Source organism: Pleurodeles waltl, chromosome 6, assembly GCF_031143425.1.
Source record: "Pleurodeles waltl isolate 20211129_DDA chromosome 6, aPleWal1.hap1.20221129, whole genome shotgun sequence".
Lineage (NCBI taxonomy): Eukaryota > Metazoa > Chordata > Amphibia > Caudata > Salamandridae > Pleurodeles > Pleurodeles waltl.
The window spans coordinates 976,291,147-976,309,070 of record NC_090445.1 but is presented as its reverse complement, the minus strand read 5'-3'; the positions used below and the strand labels follow the sequence as shown (position 1 = coordinate 976,309,070).

Here is a 17,924-nt window from a genome sequence, read left to right as displayed (position 1 = left end):
AAAAGCATCAAAAGGCCCAACAAATACTTTTTCACAATGCTCACTTTAAAGCCTTGCTGGGATAATGAAATAATAAACAAAAGAACATCAGAAAGTTTAGCTTGTAAACAGTGTTTCAGACACCACAACAGGCAACAAATCTGTCCCAGCACTGGGTACAGACCATTGCTCAAACTCCACATATTAGGTGTGGGTTGCAGAGACTCTAATAAGGGTGTCTGCCATGTTGCTAAGACAAGAGGACCACACAAAGGGGAAGCCTGATCAGAGGACAAATGCTCGGACTTAGAACTCTGGGTACCACTTGCCTGTCCAAGTGTGAGGCAATAACAATGACTTTTACTGTGTCTGCCGTCATCTTACTAAGAACTTGTGGCAGGAGAGGTAGGGGTGGGAATGTTATGTTATTTTGATTGTAGAGCATAACTAATCACCTGTGAGGCTATCCAGGCACTAAGCCGGTGAGTAGGCCTTATGGAACTCCTAGTCAAACACCCAGGTCTTTAGCTTCCACCAAAAGTCGAAGGGATGGGAATGTCCGTATGTGATACAGGAGGTCGTTCTACAAATTAGCAGCAATATAGGAGAAAGACCATCCACCAGAACATTTTTTGTGGATGGGGCAAACTCATTCACAGGAGAGATGCTGAACGTAGTGGTCTGGAAGGCTGGTAGAAGTAAGGATGGTTGTTGAGGTATGGAGGTCCATTGTTGTTTGGGGCATTGTAGGTGTGGGTGAGTAGCTTGAAATGCCATTTTTTCTGTATGATTAGCCAGTGGAGCTCTGAGGTGAGGGGTAATGTGAGCACTGTGGGGGATGTCCAGGAAGAGGCTAGCAGCAGTGTTCTGCATTGTTTAAAGCCTTTGATTGAACTGGTTAGAGAAGCCGGCGTAGAGTGCGTTTCTGTAGTCCAGTCTGCTGGTTATGAGGGCTTGGATGAGTAAGGTGTCACTTGAAGATCTTGTAGTGCATTTTTAGTATGATGAAAGAGGATGAGGGGACGAGATTCACCTCCTTGGTCATTTCAAGATTGTTGCCAAGGATGCTTCAGAGGTTTCTTGCATCGTCTGTAGGTGTGGGTATGGGTCCTAGTTCTATTGGCCACCAGGAGAGGTCCAATGGGGAGCTGTTTCTGAATATCAGAATTTCTGCCTATGTTGAGTTTCAGGTACTTCTTCATTCAATGGACCATGTTGAACATACAGGTTGTGAAATTAGCCCTGGTAATGTTGTTTTTGTCTGTGAGGGAGAGGGTAAGCTGGGTGTCGTCAGTGTAGGAGACCATGTTGATCTTTTGGGCTCTGATGATATTGTGCGAAGGCAATCATGTAGACGCTGAAGAGGTTCGGGCTGAGGGAAGATCCCTATGGGACTTCACAGGTGAGCTGCTTGGGTTCAGAGGTGTATGGGGGGAGGGTGATCAGTGTGGCCTTGGATTCTGGAGTCACGGAATCTTGAGATACTGTGTTGAATGCAGCTGAGAGGTCAAAGAGGATGAGGGTGGTGGCAATTTAGTCTCTTGTCTATGAAGGTCTTGACGCCATCAGAGCTGCTATGAGGGTAGTTTATATGCTGTGGTTGCTGCAGAATCCCAGCTGAGTAATGTCTAGAAGGTAGGTGAAAAGTTGCATATTGATTGCTTTCTCCATGACCTTCGTTGGGAAAGGCATGAGAGATGGGTCTGTAGTTGCTGAGTTCTTCTGGGTCAGCTGATGGTTTCTTCAGGAGGGCTTTTACCACGTCATATTTCTTTGGCAGGTAAGGTGCCAATGTGGATAGATGTGTTGATGACGTGAGGAAGGTTCTTACTAGGTTTTAGTTGTGGTGTGAGCAAGGGTTGATGGAAGCTTGAGAGTGGATGGTTTTCATGATTTTGTCAGGGTCTTCCATCGTGAGAGGGTTCCATTTCATGAGTAGGTGTGTTGTGACGATAGTGGGTGGTAACTGTTTGATGTCTTTGGAAGGTTGGGTTTGAAGTTGTTGTAGATCTTGAGCATTTTGTTATGCATATTGGAATCCTTCATCCTATTCCTGCCAGAATGCATCTGGTATCTAGCGCCTTCGAGGAAATGTCAGTGTGTTACTAAACCATAACATGGCAGCCTACTTGAACTCTCTTCTCAGGATTATCCTGTCTTGCTCCCAGCAATGGTTGTGGGTAAGTAGTGCAATTCAGCTTTCTTGTCCTCTCTCACACACTACTGTCCCTACTACTTAATTAACTGTAGAAGGAAATAAACACAGCATCCCCCCAGTCCATCTCTGACCTGCACTGCCAGGCAGAGGTTCAAATCTATAGTGTCTCTTCGGCTGCTGTCACCCACTGTCCTCGTCATGAATCTCTGTGGAACCACAGAAGAGTGAGGTACATTGTGGACCAGCACTCGACAAAAGGACTTCTGATTGTTGATGTAAAATGTAACTTGGGTCTGTTCTTTATTTTTCCCATCTGTATTGAACATTACGACTGGAAAATTCCTGAAAGGTGTTTATTGCATACTTGTGCTTTAAGAGAAATCAAGTTTGTAGTACAAGGACTTTATTCGACTTTCAACAAGTCATAAAAGTAACAATAATTTACATTTTGATAAACAATAAATAAAATACAATAAAATAAGCTAAAATCTTAGAGATTAAAAAATAATAAATAATCTAAAATAGTTCAAGTTATGTTGGTAGTCCCCATGCACTTTCTTGTGCTTAATACAGAGCATAAAAAATTGGCCAAGGTTCTGCACATCTCGATAGATGATAATACCTGAAGGCAAGTGTACGCGGTGCGGCACTGAGGGAGATTGATTAGCCTTAGGAGAGGGGCTACTAGACGCTTTCTTTGCTTAGCGTAGAATTTGCAAAATAAAACCACATGGAATGTGGTTTGTTGTGCCTTTGCGTCGCATGGGCAGGCCTTCAGGGTGGTGCTCCAATCATTCATGGTTGGGAAGGTCACCAAACGATGGAATATATCCAGCCTCATTCTAGTGAGCACAAAACGATGGCGAGGATTTATCACGTTCATCAGATAAGGCTGAATAGCCTCCGTTGACAAGATTATTTGATTGTGACTGACGGTGGACTTTTTTGATTCAACCTCCCATCGTAGATCTTCTAGATATTTTAGTGCCATAGCACTCAGGTCTTTCCTAGAGATTGTTTCCAGGAGAGCTGGATTTGTGTAATAAGCTTTGTTGCCCATGTTTTCAAAGAAAGTCATGATGAATTTTAGCCATGGCACCCTTGTTGCGTATGTAGACTCCATGCAGTCGGTCAAAATGGCCTTATTTAGTTCAGTGTGTTCCGAGGTCCAAATTTTGTGCCATAGCAGTAAGGGTTGGATCTTTATCAGGTCGGTGATAAAGGGGGATCCTAGTTCTGAATGAATTATGTATGATGATGTGCCTTTTGGTACCATCAATATATATCTTAAAAAGTCGTTTTCAGCCGTCTGTAGCAGATTACAGTCTGTGTATCCCCAGATACCGGACCCATACGTGACTGCTGGGATGCACTTAGCTTTGTAAATTTTTATCATGTTTGGCGGGGTAATCCCCCCTATTCTTTTAGAGAAAAACCTTAAGGCCATCGTTGTTTTAATATGCTGGGATTTTTTTATCTTCCTACAGTTAACCCAGGAGCCCTGATTGTCGAACATTATGCCCAGGTAGGAAAAGGTGCTTGCGGTTTCTACTCTCCCTTCCGCGGTTGTAATATTGTAGGGTTTGCCGCGTTTCCCACCACAATTCATGATGAATGTTTTTGAATAATTGACAGTAAGACCCAATTGTGACATAAATGTAATACAAGTATTTAGTAGTTTTTGTAAGGCTAACGGGGTCCTGGCCATTAAAACTGCGTCATCTGCATAAAGTAAGACCGGGACAGGACGGTTGCCTATTTGGGGTAGATCTTTACAATTACTAACCAGCACATTTTCTAAGTTGTTTATATACAACGAGAACAGGAACGGGGCGAGGACGCAGCCCTGGCGCACGCCTCTAAATATGCCAAAAGGGCGGGTGCTCTCCCCCTTTAGGCCGTACCTCACTCTTGCTCTGCACCCTGAATACATGTCTCGTATAAACTGGATTATTGCTGGATCTACCCCCATGCTGGTTAAGATGTCCCATAACTTGTCATGTAGTACGCAGTCAAATGCTGAGGATAAGTCAATGAATGCCAGGTGCAAGTTGCCTTCTCTGATCTTAGTATACTTTCCTATAATGATACTTAGGTTCAGGCTTTGTTCCACTGTCCCAATGCCTTTCCTGAATCCGTATTGGACAGGAGACAAGACTCTCTTGTCCTCTGCCCAAATTTGCAATCTGTTCAGGATGATTCTCCCTGCTAGTTTGGCTGTTGAGTCCAGCAGGGAGATAGGTCTGTAGCAGGCTGGGTTAAGACGGTCTCCTTTTTTATATATAGGAATTATATTGGAATCTCGCCAAGATGGTGGGGGACCTTGTGTGCAGATGGCCCTCAATGACTGCGTTAATAGGGGGCCCCATAGGTGGATATTGGCCTTGTATACATCTATCGGGACGCCATCGGGGCCCGGGGCTTTTCCTGGTTTACTTAGAGATATGGCTTCCTCTATCTCCTTAAGGCTGAATTGAGGGGTTATTAACAGGCGAGTGCATTGCTGTGGGGCTTGCTCGTGTTCGTGTAATGTAGGGTTCTCCTTGCTGACTCGGGCATATGTTTTGGAAAAGTGTGCGATCCAGACTTCTTCGGAGATCGCTATTTCCATTCTGCGGGAATCTCTGTCCCCGAGCATAGGTGAGTTGATTGTTTTCCAGAAAAGAATATTATCTTTTGTACGGCTAGCTGTATGTAGAGTTTCCCACAGGGTTCTTTTCAAAGACAATTTCCTTCCCTTCATTGCTGCTTTATATTCTTGTCTGCACTTTCGTATCTCTGTTAGCGATCTTATTGGGGCTTTTAGCACCTTTTTCAGTTTCCTATGTGCTTGTGAGCAGTTATAATCAAACCATCCAGTAGCCCTTTTTTTTCCCAGGTTACCCCTTCTAGTAGTAAGGGCTTTCTTTATAGATTGCAGGATCGATATAAAAGCGTTCACACATCGTCCTGGATCTGTGTTCTCACTTAGACAAACTGCAAAAGCATGCTTCGAGTTACTTAATAGCTGCTTGAGGAAGAAGTCAGGGTCGATCTGTGACCATTTAAGGGAGTATCCGTTACACGACATTAACTCAGTATCGTCTAACAGGCTGATCTTGTCGTCTCTGTCAGCTGTTACGGAGGTTATTAGAAGATTGAGGCTCTGGGGGTAGTGGTCACTGATTGCGATGTCATGCAAGGTATATTTCTTAAGGTAGTGTGAGAAGTGGGTTGACATTAAAATGTAATCGATCACAGTATTTGCTCCCCTTCCATTGTAAGTTGGATAGAACTTTGGTTCAGCAGTGTGTAATTCATTTGCAAAGGATAAATTATGAGTTTGTGTCAGTAAATTAAGTGCGTCTCCTTGGGTGTTATGAGCAAAGTGGAGAGTTGTACCAATGCCCTCAGGGTCCCAGCCACATACCTTATCTGAGGTTTCTTTGCAGGGGTGGACGTTAAAGTCACCTCCCCAGATCATGAGGATCTCACGACTGTTATTAGTATTAGCAATTTTTTTAAGGTCATTACCCATCTCCAGTAAGGTATTAGCAAACTCTCCTGAGGGTGCATTATTATAGAAATTAATGAGGACTAGGTGAGTCTTATTGTCCAAGTTGCCCTCTATCATTTGGTAATATAGACTCGTAAATTTCATTTCTAAATTTAGTAGTCGTACCTTGTTAGAGATATATGTGCATAGGCCCCCTTTTGGTCTGCCATGCCTAGACGGGGCAGCTGAGGAGTGAAATGTTTTATAACCATTAATGTGAAGGGGGCTCGTCATCCAAGTCTCTTGGAGACATATACATGAATGTTTTTCTATAAAGTTCACCCAAGCCTCATTGTCTATTTTGTTATTTAAACCTGCGATGTTCCAGAATAGTAGGGCAATCTCTGCTTTCTGTTTGGGGATGTCTTGCTGGTCCACTGGTGTACCCAGAGGTACGATGTCACCTGGTGACTGGGGTAAATATCTGGGGGCACTATTTTGTATTGAGTGGCTATGGAGCGTGTTTACTATGGAGTCTGTTGTATGGGATGTAAGTTCTTTGCTTGGTGTCCGTCCTGGTTTATGTTCTATCTGGGGTAATTCGTCTGGAGCTTTCTGGTTCATACTGAGTCAATCGATATCTTCTAGAGTCCTAAGGGGGTGGAATCTGTTGCGCCCCGTTGGGAAATCTAATGTGTTAGAGGGCATTCTTGCTAGTTGTAGGCCTGTGAAGTTGTGTCCCTCTGGTTTTTGGTAGAAGAAACCTAGGGGTAGTAGTGAGATTCCTTGAGAAGTGACCTGTTTAGCCCCTAGATTACGGATAATTTTGTCCACTAAATTTGGTGACCCGAATGAGAGTACCACACAATCGCCTTCCAATACTTTCTTATTGTTACCTATCCATTTGATTCTCCTGACCATTTTTATGTTTTCAAAGAGAGGCCCTGCCATTTCTGGGCCCGTACGGACACTTATCCAATTGAGGGCCTTATTTCTCAGAGCTGTCCAAGATTCTGTCTGTTGGTCATTTAGGCAAGGAACATTGGCCAGAATTGCTACATAGGGGGTAGCCTCTGGAGGGAGATGTAGTAGATCACTTGGGCGGTAACATATGTTTGGGGGTTCAGTTCTGCTATGTGTGTTCCTCCCTGGGTCTACGTGAGGGTGAGAGGTCATTATCCTCGGTGTGCTGTTGTCTATTCTCTTGACTAGTCTAGGTTTTAAGTCTGGTTGGTCGGGCAGGGAAGCTTGAACTGTAGCGGTGGAGAATACGGACCTAAGGGTTGGATTCGAATTCGAATTGGATACTTGCGGCTGCGTCGACGTATTTCTTAGGGGATCTACGTTCAAGTGGGTACCATTTACCCTATTTTGCAAGAAGGATTGGGTATTTGATCCCTGCGCTTGGTTTGGAAGTGATGTATTAGGATCCTTTAGTGCGTGATGTGTATCTGTTCGTTGTATGGCCTCTATTAGACCAAGTCCTGCCTCAAGTTTATTTTCCACTCCCTTTAAGCGCTCCAGCATGGAATCAAGAGTGAGTCCTATTGATGATTTCAGGGTGTTTACTAGGTCGTTAAGGTTTATAAGGAGTGATCTAGTCGTATCTCCTACATTATTTATAGGTTTCTTCCTAGTTGGTTTCTTAGGTAGTTTTGTGGCTGGGGTGACAATTGGGCCTTTCGCTGGGGGTTTCTTAGAAATCTTATCCTCCAGCCCCGCCTCTGGTTTCCTTGGTCGTTTGGCCACGGGGGAGGTATCATCCAGGGAGTGTATTAGGTTAGAGGTGTCTTTAATACATCCGTTGGTGTACCTTGATTCTATGTTCTCCTCGCCGTCTTTGCTTTGCTGTGAATTATTAGGTAGTTCTACAGAAACTAGTGGTTCGAGTGAATGATCTTTAGGCCCCAAATCAAGTTACAAATAGACACAAATGAGTGTTGTAAAATTCAGCTGCATTTTCTAACACAACTTAAAAACTTTTTATCTTGAATATGGGTTTATCCTTTCAATGGACAAAATTAAAGAACCTCATGTGGTGCTGATGTTCTTCGTCGGGTGGCAGATTCCAATGTCTTTACTAAAGTTTTCATTGGGTCAACAGTGGTCAAGTTCGCCAGAGATGATATCAAGAAGGTTAAGTCAAACCAATAAAACAGAAGTTATTTATTAGTACATTTTCTCAGTTTCATGTGTCTCTGCTTTGCAATTTCTGAGCAAATGCGGTATCCTGCTTCCAACCAGCTGCAGCCAGGGAAGATGAATTAGATGTTTGCTGTTGCTACTGGACTGAATAGTTTCTTCTGGATTCACATCTGGGGCTTTGAAAGTATTCGGTTGGGTGCTGTGGTACAGCCCTCTGGAATAGCATCTGAACTTTCAGTACTGGTGTAACTGGTCCTTACAGTTCCGGAAGATCATGCTCTTGCATGATTATCTTTTAATCTTTCAAGCCCGGAATGAGACTGTTCTCCAAGAAGCCTGGAGCACTCAAAGTACATGTCAATAAAGGACACTTGACTTCTCCAGAGAACTGGGTTGACGGCTTCTAGGTGTGCTTCTGAGCATAACACTGGTGCCTATAGTTCTGCTGATGCAATCTGTAGTTTTCAGCCAGCATGGAGCAAGTACATGGCTGTATCCTGACCATCCTATATATTCTGGGCTGGTTAGGTGCTCATGGTCCTCCAGGGCGACCAGAAAGACGTCGTTGGCCATGTCACAAAGAGCATGGGTGTACCACCCCCGAAGTCAAACTGTGTTAATATATCTAAGTAGTAGTCTGACCGAAAAAAACATTCTATTTCCGAGTATTAGTCGGAAAGGAATTTAGAATAACCTTATTTGTTGAAGTTTGAACAATCTCCAGTGTAAGGTCCTTAGTTGGGAAATCCTGGTGACCAGGGGGTGGCCCATGTCAAGGTCACAGTGTTTTGTAAGTCTCCATACATTGTACTGGCAGCATAACTGGAGAGGGAGGGGGCGAGGCCAGGGGGCTATGTCTTACCGGTCCACTCCCTCATCATCATCAGTGTCTTAAGCGATACTGGGTGATTATGATTCCTGAATTGGGTCTGAATAGCATGAAACCTCTGCTTGTACTAGTGACAAGGCAGAGATATTGGAATGGAATCTGGCTGTGAAACCACTGCCTACGTTTTTGTAATTTCAGAGAATATAGTCCTGGATCGGGCTGATAATGGCATAGATCAGAGATCATGCCTGGATTGGATCCTTGATTCATGACAATGGAGTCAGTGTTGGCACCAGAACAGAATGAACTGGTGTGGACCTCACGTTTAAGTCAGTGTCAGTGTTGGTAAAGGCATGCGTGGCCAGGCAGCATCGGCGCAGACTCACCAGAGGAAGTCTGACTGGAGACTCTCTCCCCTGTGGCTCCGTGGGGCCCAAAGCTGCAACAGAGGGAGCTAGAATCACATCAAAAACCTGCAGTAGTGACTCTTTGAAGACTAAGATTTGCTGCAGGTTGTCAATGGCACAGTGAAATCCAATAGTATGAGAACCAACTGCAGGATCAATCAAGATTCAGGAGACTTTGGAAGACTGCCCTTTCACCTTCCTCCTAGACTTTAAGTGGCGGATGGGGGTGAGTCTTGCTTAGCTTGAATGTCTTCTGCTTTTGTTAAGACTTCAACGTGGACTTACTGGAACACTTTAACAGAAAAGTGGATTTTTCATTGGAGAAGCTTTGAGTGCTAGACCAGGATAAGTGTTTTGATGTGATATCTTCTATGTGTGGCACCACAAAGTTTTGCCTCCTAGTCTTATTTCATATGAGTGCATTAAGGCACACTTGTCACACAATTTAATAGTCATGCAGGGAGTCCAAAGATCACAGAAATACCTCACACAAGTCAGTGATTAAGATTTCCTTCCTGCAGTCCTGGCTTGAAACCGGTCGATTTGATGGGGGGCATTGTTCCTTCCCTTGAACAGGGAAAACTTTTAGGATTAATAGGAAGAATTATGAAATTCGTACCCAAGCTCTAGGCCCAAGTCGAAGGGTTAAAAAAGAAAGGAAGGAACTGCTTTGTATCACCCACAAAGCTATACATGGAACAGGACTGCTTTTTATCAGAAAGAAAATTACCAAATACATCCAACAAAGAACCCTCCGCTCAAGATTGGCACCCCGCCTTAGAACACCACCATACAAGAAAAAGACTATAGGTGGTACATCCATCTCCGTCCAAGCAGCCAAACTATGGAATTCATTACCCCCAACTATAAGAGCCACAGATAACTTTCTTGTCTTCAGAAAACTACTCAAGAGTTGGCTCTTTCCTTCATAACCACCTTTTTCAAACAACTATGAACTGCATATGCCTATGTGGATAAATATTTTTTTCAGATTATATGTTGTAAGGAAATGCCTCCTTGGCATGGTTGCCCCCTGACTTTTTGCCTTTGCTGATGCTATGTTTCCAATGGAAAGTGTGCTGAGGCCTGCTAACCAGGCCCCAGCACCAGTGTTCTTTCCCTAACCTGTACTTTTGTATCCACAATTGGCAGACCCTGGCATCCAGATAAGTCCCTTGTAACTGGTACTTCTAGTACCAAGGGCCCTGATGCCAAGGAAGGTTTCTAAGGGCTGCAGCATGTCTTATGCCACCCTGGAGACCTCTCACTCAGCACCGACACACTGCTTGCCAGCTTGTGTGTGCTAGTGAGGACAAAACGAGTAAGTCGACATGGCACTCCCCTCAGGGTGCCATGCCAGCCTCTCACTGCCTATGCAAGTATAGGTCCGTCACCCCTCTAGCAGGCCTTACAGCCCTAAGGCAGGGTGCACTATACCATAGGTGAGGGTACCAGTGCATGAGCATGGTACCCCTACAGTGTCTAAACAAAACCTTAGACATTGTAAGTGCAGGGTAGCCATAAGAGTATATGGTCTGGGAGTTTGTCAAACACGAACTCCACAGCACCATAATGGCTACACTGAAAACTGGGAAGTTTGGTATCAAACTTCTCAGCACAATAAATGCACACTGATGCCAGTGTACATTTTATTGCAAAATACACCCCAGAGGGCACCTTAGAGGTGCCCCCTGAAACTTAACCGACTGTCTGTGTAGGCTGACTAGTTCCAGCAGCCAGCCACACTAGAGACATGTTGCTGGCCCCATGGGGAGAGTGCCTTTGTCACTCTGAGGCCAGTAACAAAGCCTGCACTGGGTGGAGATGCTAACACCTCCCCCAGGCAGGAGCTGTAACACCTGGCGGTGAGCCTCAAAGGCTCACCCCTTTGTCACAGCACCGCAGGACACTCCAGCTAGTGGAGTTGCCCGCCGCCTCCGGCCCCGGCCCCCACTTTTGGCGGCAAGCCGGAGAAAATAATGAGAATAACAAGGAGGAGCCACTGGCCAGTCAGGACAGCCCATAAGGTGTCCTGAGCTGAGGTGACTAACTTTTAGAAATCCTCCATCTTGCAGATGGAGGATTCCCCCAATAGGGTTAGGATTGTGACCCCCTCCCCTTGAGAGGAGGCACAAAGAGGGTGTACCCACCCTCAGGGCTAGTAGCCATTGGCTACTAACCCCCCAGACCTAAACACGCCCTTAAATTTAGTATTTAAGGGCTACCCTGAACCCTAGAAAATTAGATTCCTGCAACAACAAGAAGAAGGACTGCCTAGCTGAAAACCCCTGCAGAGGAAGACCAGAAGACAACAACTGCCTTGGCTCCAGAAACTCACCGGCCTGTCTCCTGCCTTCCAAAGAACTCTGCTCCAGCGACGCCTTCCAAAGGGACCAGCGACCTCTGAATCCTCTGAGGACTGCCCTGCTTCGACGACGACAAGAAACTCCCGAGGACAGCGGACCTGCTCCAAAAAGACTGCAACTTTATCCAAAGGAGCAGCTTTAAAGAACCCTGCAATCTCCCCGCAAGAAGCGTGAGACTTGCAACACTGCACCCGGCGACCCCGACTCGGCTGGTGGAGAACCAACACCTCAGGGAGGACCCCCGGACTACTCTACGACTGTGAGTACCAAAACCTGTCCCCCCTGAGCCCCCACAGCGCCGCCTGCAGAGGGAATCCCGAGGCTTCCCCTGACCGCGACTCTCTGAAACCTAAGTCCCGACGCCTGGAAAAGACCCTGCACCTGCAGCCCCCAGGACCTGAAGGACCGGACTTTCACTGCAGAAGTGACCCCCAGGAGTCCCTCTCCCTTGCCCAAGTGGAGGTTTCCCCGAGGAAGCCCCCCCTTGCCTGCCTGCAGCGTTGAAGAGATCCCTTGATCTCTCATTGACTTCCATTGCGAACCCGACGCTTGTTCTAACACTGCACCCGGCCGCCCCCGCGCTGCTGAGGGTGAAATTTCTGTGTGGGCTTGTGTCCCCCCCGGTGCCCTACAAAACCCCCCTGGTCTGCCCTCCGAAGACGCAGGTACTTACCTGCAAGCAGACCGGAACCGGGGCACCCCCTTCTCTCCATTGAAGCCTATGCGTTTTGGGCACCACTTTGAACTCTGCACCTGACCGGCCCTGAGCTACTGGTGTGGTAACTTTGGGGTTGCTCTGAACCCCCAACGGTGGGCTACCTTGGACCAAGAACTGAACCCTGTAAGTGTCTTACTTACCTGGTAAAACTAACAAAAACTTACCTCCCCCAGGAACTGTGAAAATTGCACTAAGTGTCCACTTTTAAAATAGCTATTTGTGAATAACTTGAAAAGTATACATGCAATTGAAATGATTCAAAGTTCCTAATGTACTTACCTGCAATACCTTTCAAACAAGATATTACATGTTAAATTTGAACCTGTGGTTCTTAAAATAAACTAAGAAAAGATATTTTTCTATACAAAACCTATTGGCTGGATTTGTCTCTGAGTGTGTGTACCTCATTTATTGTCCATGTGTATGTACAACAAATGCTTAACACTACTCCTTGGATAAGCCTACTGCTCGATCACACTACCACAAAATAGAGCATTAGTATTATCTATTTTTACCACTATTTTACCTCTAAGGGGAACCCTTGGACTCTGTGCATGCTATTCCTTACTTTGAAATAGCACATACAGAGCCAACTTCCTACATATGTATATTTCTATTTATTTATAGATTCTTTGGAAAATATGTATTGCTACTATGTCATAACAATAAAATACACACACACTCTTTAAACCTGTCTGACTAAGTATTTTTTACCCATGATTCTAATTATGTATTGTATGTGCATATGTGTGTGTATTCGTGTGTGTGTGTGTGTGTGTGTGTGTGTGTGTGTGTGTATATATATATATATGTATGTGTATATGTTGTTTCTGTGCTTGGCATGTTCGTGGATCATTGCATGGCTCCTGGTTCTTTGGGTTGTTATACTAGATATCTATGAATTCCTGCTCTCATCTTATCACACTTTTCTACTCATCACTCTTATGTCATGTCTCTATCAAACTATCCTCCATTCTCACTCTGACTCATCCCAAATCCCTTCTACCACTTTCATCTCCTAAATATCTCTGCCTAAGCTCTTCCCTCCACCTCCACATCTAACTCACCAAACCTCACTCTACCTCTGTGACCTCCCACACAACCCTACTAAATTCTCCTGCATTCATCTCACCCTGCTACTATGCTCTCCCTAACCCTTCCACATACTCTTCCCTCTCCGCCCCCCTTTACTCATCCCAAGCCTTTGGGTTGAGTAAATGAAGGATATACTCCTAATTAACACTTCTGGATTTCTTTCCTCCTCCACCCCTCCATTACTCCAGTCAATCTAACTAACAAACTCTCATATCCGCGGCTCAAATTAACTCATAATAATACTAAAACTGTACTCATTATTTAATGATACTAATCCATCACTAATTCTTGTTAGGTTCCAGAGTAGCGTGCTACTCATCGAAAAGCGCTTCGACGCCTCGTCAGGGGTAGTAAGCGCTATATAAATACGATTACAATACAATTACAATACAATATCATCAGTGAGCAGAGGTGGTGCTTATATGCCCCGGCACTACTTCACTTCTGGGGCAGTACGGAGTCGCTGCGAAGCCACATGATGCCACAAACTGGCATGTGTGAGAGCACTGCTGAAGAATTAACAAACCATCAGAAATTACTGTTTTCCCAAGCATGCAATAAACAATTTTGTATGCTATACACTTTTTAAACTGGTGGCTTCTAATTCATTCACTGTGACAATACCTTTACAACATAAAGAACACAGAGTAGTAAAACATCATTAAAAATGTATAATTCAGTCACTCTGGTCACTGACTAAAAGTGTTGGACTTACTTGATGAAGAAGCTCCTTTGCTGTGGTTCCCCCATTCACAACGAAAACTGTAAAAGGTTCAGGTCCCGGAAGTCCATGCACAGTCACCTTGAACCGCATCAAGGCTTTCTTTTCCTCAGCACTGAACAACTGTTCCACATGAAAAGAACATTTTAAGTTAGACATTGCTATGTACAATTTCCAAACTTAAGCAACGTTTTCTTTGCTTCCATGATACTCTTCTTACTAATTCACACCTCTCAACTAACCCTTCAATGATAAACATAAATAATCCTCCTAAGCAAGCCCTCCTGCTCTTTTGTAGTGACCACTATTCATTCATCTCTTCTTACTCATACACTGGTCCTCTCCGGAGTATACTACTGTAATTATCTTATGACTGGTCTCCCCAAAACCCATTTCCCCCCTGAACCGCCCCTCCAAACACCCTCCCCCCAAAACAATTTAACACCCTGCAGCATGTTTCATTTACGGGGCCAAAATAAATGACCACATTACCCCCATGCTGGTCACTCTGCGATAGTTGCCAATTGAAGCAAGGGCATCACCCATAAAGCCCTGCACAAATCCACTCCTAGTTACCTGGCAGACAAACTTGAGCTATCAGGTGGCTCCAGAACATCGTGAAATGCAGAAGCAATACTCTTTGATCTCCCATCATTTAAAAGGGAACGACTGATGGTACAATCCTTCCCAGGAAGCATAACCAGAATCTGAAATTCACTACCTCCAAAACTGCACACAACTACCAAGCTGACAACTTTCAAAGTGGACTTGAAAGCCCTTCTCTTCCAAAAGTATTTCAGCTAAAACACTGTAATTAGCTATTGGCACAGACCTCTTTACCTCCTAAACATTCGAAAGGCTGTATACTACTGCAACCCGTTTACAGACATAGATACCTATTGTACACTTTGTATACTATCTCAAATTGTTTACGGACATAGATACCTTTTGTGCACTCTGTACACTATCTTAACCTTCTTAGAGCTTTTGTATATTCTGTTTTATGTAATGGTCCACTTGTACTTTCAACCTTGTAATTACTTGTAGCTGTACTGCCTATCTTAAAGCATCTGTAACTGTGATGTAACTAGATATTTCTCTTGTGAAGTGCTCTAGCACCTTTGGGTAATGTCTGCACAATTTAAATATTAATAAATAGCCCTAGCCTCACTTCGCCAATCCATGCATTTTTGGGCCCGCTTGCCCCAAAATGCTGGTCCTCCGGCGACTGTTATATCTCTTTGAAGCCCTACTAGTGGTTCCGGCCAAATCCTTTTTCCACGCTCCGTGTAGTTTGGAATCAAACCTGCTGTGGGGACCCAGACAAACTGGGCAGCGGAACAGGGAAACTCATGTGTACAACTAAACTCACATGGGCTTGCTATATGCACCCTAGGCGCACACCAACCCCAAACGCACCACAACTCCCCCGTGGGGATTGCCAATCATGAAGAGACTGCTGAGGGCCTATGATCTCACCCCATGGAGGGGTGCTGAACTCACCCACCATGGAGAAATATAGTGACGGACTCTGCTTTCCTTCCAGGGTCTGCAAGAACAGTATGGCATTGGGACAGGTCTCTTCCTCTCACACCGCTAGCAGGGCAACAAATGCAAATAGACGGCCTCCCAGGTCAATGGAACTCCCCATACATTTAGGTCTGCAGTGCATTCTGACACGTCCTTTGCCGTTAGTCAGTATCAACACTCTATACAACACTGTAAAAGGGCAATGGCGACCCTCTGAATAGGAGCAAACTTAAATGGGACAACTGCTTGGGCGCAGAACTCACCCCCAAACAGTGGAACATGGCCCTAGAACAGGTCAAACGAGTTTCACGTAATGTCACCGTTTAAAGTATACGCAATTCAATTATCTACATTCGAATTATCTCACACCACACCGCTTACACAAAATGTTTCCAGGGACGTCTTCCATGTGCCCGAAATGTGGCATGCGGACGCAACTTTCTTACGTATGGTCTGGGATTGTCCCGTTGTTTTGCACTTGGACTCACATAATGGAACTGATATCCACAGTTACTGATGTCCGGATACCTCTAACCCCGCTCCTACGTCTACTAGGGATTACGACATGTACTTGGTGACAGTACTCTGCAAAAGACTGATCGCCATTAATTGGAAAGCACCCCACCCACCCATGGTGCACTGTTGGCTTTGGGTAACCAATAAATGGGCCGAAGCGGAGGCCATGATGAGCGTCCGAAGATCTCAGGAGGTTAATAATGTAGCTACGACATTAGATATATATGTCATTAAACTGTTTGATAAAAATGTACCCCTTGCCAGATGAATAGTATGCCTGAAGAGATTACAGTGTGAATGGTACGTTCCTCCCTCCCAGCACAGGCCTGGTATATTACAAGTCTCCAATGGGGAACCCACCTTCTACCCACAACACATGCAAAAAAAATGGGAGCTGGGGTCTCTTTGTTTCCCCTCCACCCCCATTGGGTACTTGACCGATGGGCACCCCAACTAGCAACCAGGGCTCCCTGGCTTCCCAAGTTCACAAGGACATGGAACACCTGATAAAATCATGCCGTTCAGACAGCTTTTGTTCATGGTTGGCACATTGTTGTATTGTTCAATTCTTGTGTTGAACAGTATGTTTGTTGGCTTATCCTTCGAGTATCCGGATGCACCATGTTCCCATACACAATATGCAAATTCACCTCTCTCAATGTATTTTGGCTTTCTGTAATGTTAACTCTTATCCGATGCGACCGAAGGGAGATATTGATGCTTTTGTTAACACACTGCGGAAGATTAAGTGCTCATGATCTATGCCTTTGTACATGGGTACCGAATTAAGAGTAAATGCTAATACATGAATTTAAAAATAAATAAATAATAAGAAATAAGAAATACAATGAAAGACCTCTAAAAACCACAAGCACCCCCATGTAATCAAGCCTTCCTTGGATTTCTACATTTGAATTCTATTTAGTTCAAAACTGGTCAGCATTCCAGAAGATTTTCCAGCTAATATGTATAACGTACGGGGAGTTATTCTTTACACAATAGTTTTTTCCCATTTCTACTATTGATCTCAGCGGCTCCGAGCTTCTGCAATAAACGCTGTCTGTGCCACCATAGCCCCCGAGACAGGAGGCCAGCGTCGGACTAGGACAGAATAAAAGGCAAGGGCATCAACATCTCACTGGGCACTAAAATAAAACTGCCCATATTAAAAGTTGGCCCACATTTGCAAATTGGGGCAGTTTTGAACTTGCAAAGAGACCCTGCAAAAGTGTTTTGATCTGTATGGAAGACTGCATGGATTAGAACTTGCTGCATGCAATGTTTGTTTTAATATCAGGGCAAGCAACAGTAAAAACCGACATGGCAGACCATAGACCAGGCACACGAAAGCCAAAAAAACACAACCCACACCCTGACCTTTCAGACCAGCTTATCGGGCACTGCCTGTTTGCCCTTTAGGCATGTCCGACCTGTAGTAGGTTCTGAGAGAGCGTAGTTTAAATATTATATATTATAGACGTGAAATGCTTACATTTGACAATGCAACATTAATAATTAATAATTGAAATGTATTAATAAACGTAAAGACTTATTCACTTGTGAACACTAATGCTGAATAGAAGAAATATTTTTTAAATTGTATGTATTATCACGATTAAAACTGTATTCACTAGAACTCGTACGTCTTAAGTTAGCATGAGTCGTAAACTAGCTGTATAACTCTCATTTAAAAGCGTATATTTTCTGCTTCTCCAGTGTGCGGACTTGCAAACGACCATGACCCAGCTATTGTTCTTTTCTGTACTTATTAGCAACATTATGAAAGTTTCCCATACACATGCTAGTAGCTTCTAGTCTAAATTGTGTGATTTGAAACAACCATGGACACTTCCAAGGACAATAAAGCGAGGAGAAGAGAACTCCTGACCCGAGACGTGTGCCAAAATGGTGAAGTAACCCCGGATATGCCACCTACGAAAATGTCGATTATGAAGACCAATTAGAAGACGAGCCAATATCATGAA

At 44.4% G+C, this 17,924-nt stretch overlaps 1 protein-coding gene across 4 annotated transcripts in view; it reads right to left on the bottom strand.

Annotated features, from left to right (window-relative positions):
- Nucleotides 1-17,924, bottom strand: part of PLCE1 (phospholipase C epsilon 1) — an 848,028-nt gene that overhangs the window by 88,118 nt on the left and 741,986 nt on the right. For all 4 annotated transcript variants that reach the window (XM_069239847.1, XM_069239849.1, XM_069239848.1 and 1 more), the window contains one exon: nucleotides 13,888-14,016. In XM_069239847.1, coding sequence (XP_069095948.1) covers nucleotides 13,888-14,016 — 129 coding nt within the window. The remainder of the gene's footprint in view (nucleotides 1-13,887; nucleotides 14,017-17,924) is intronic.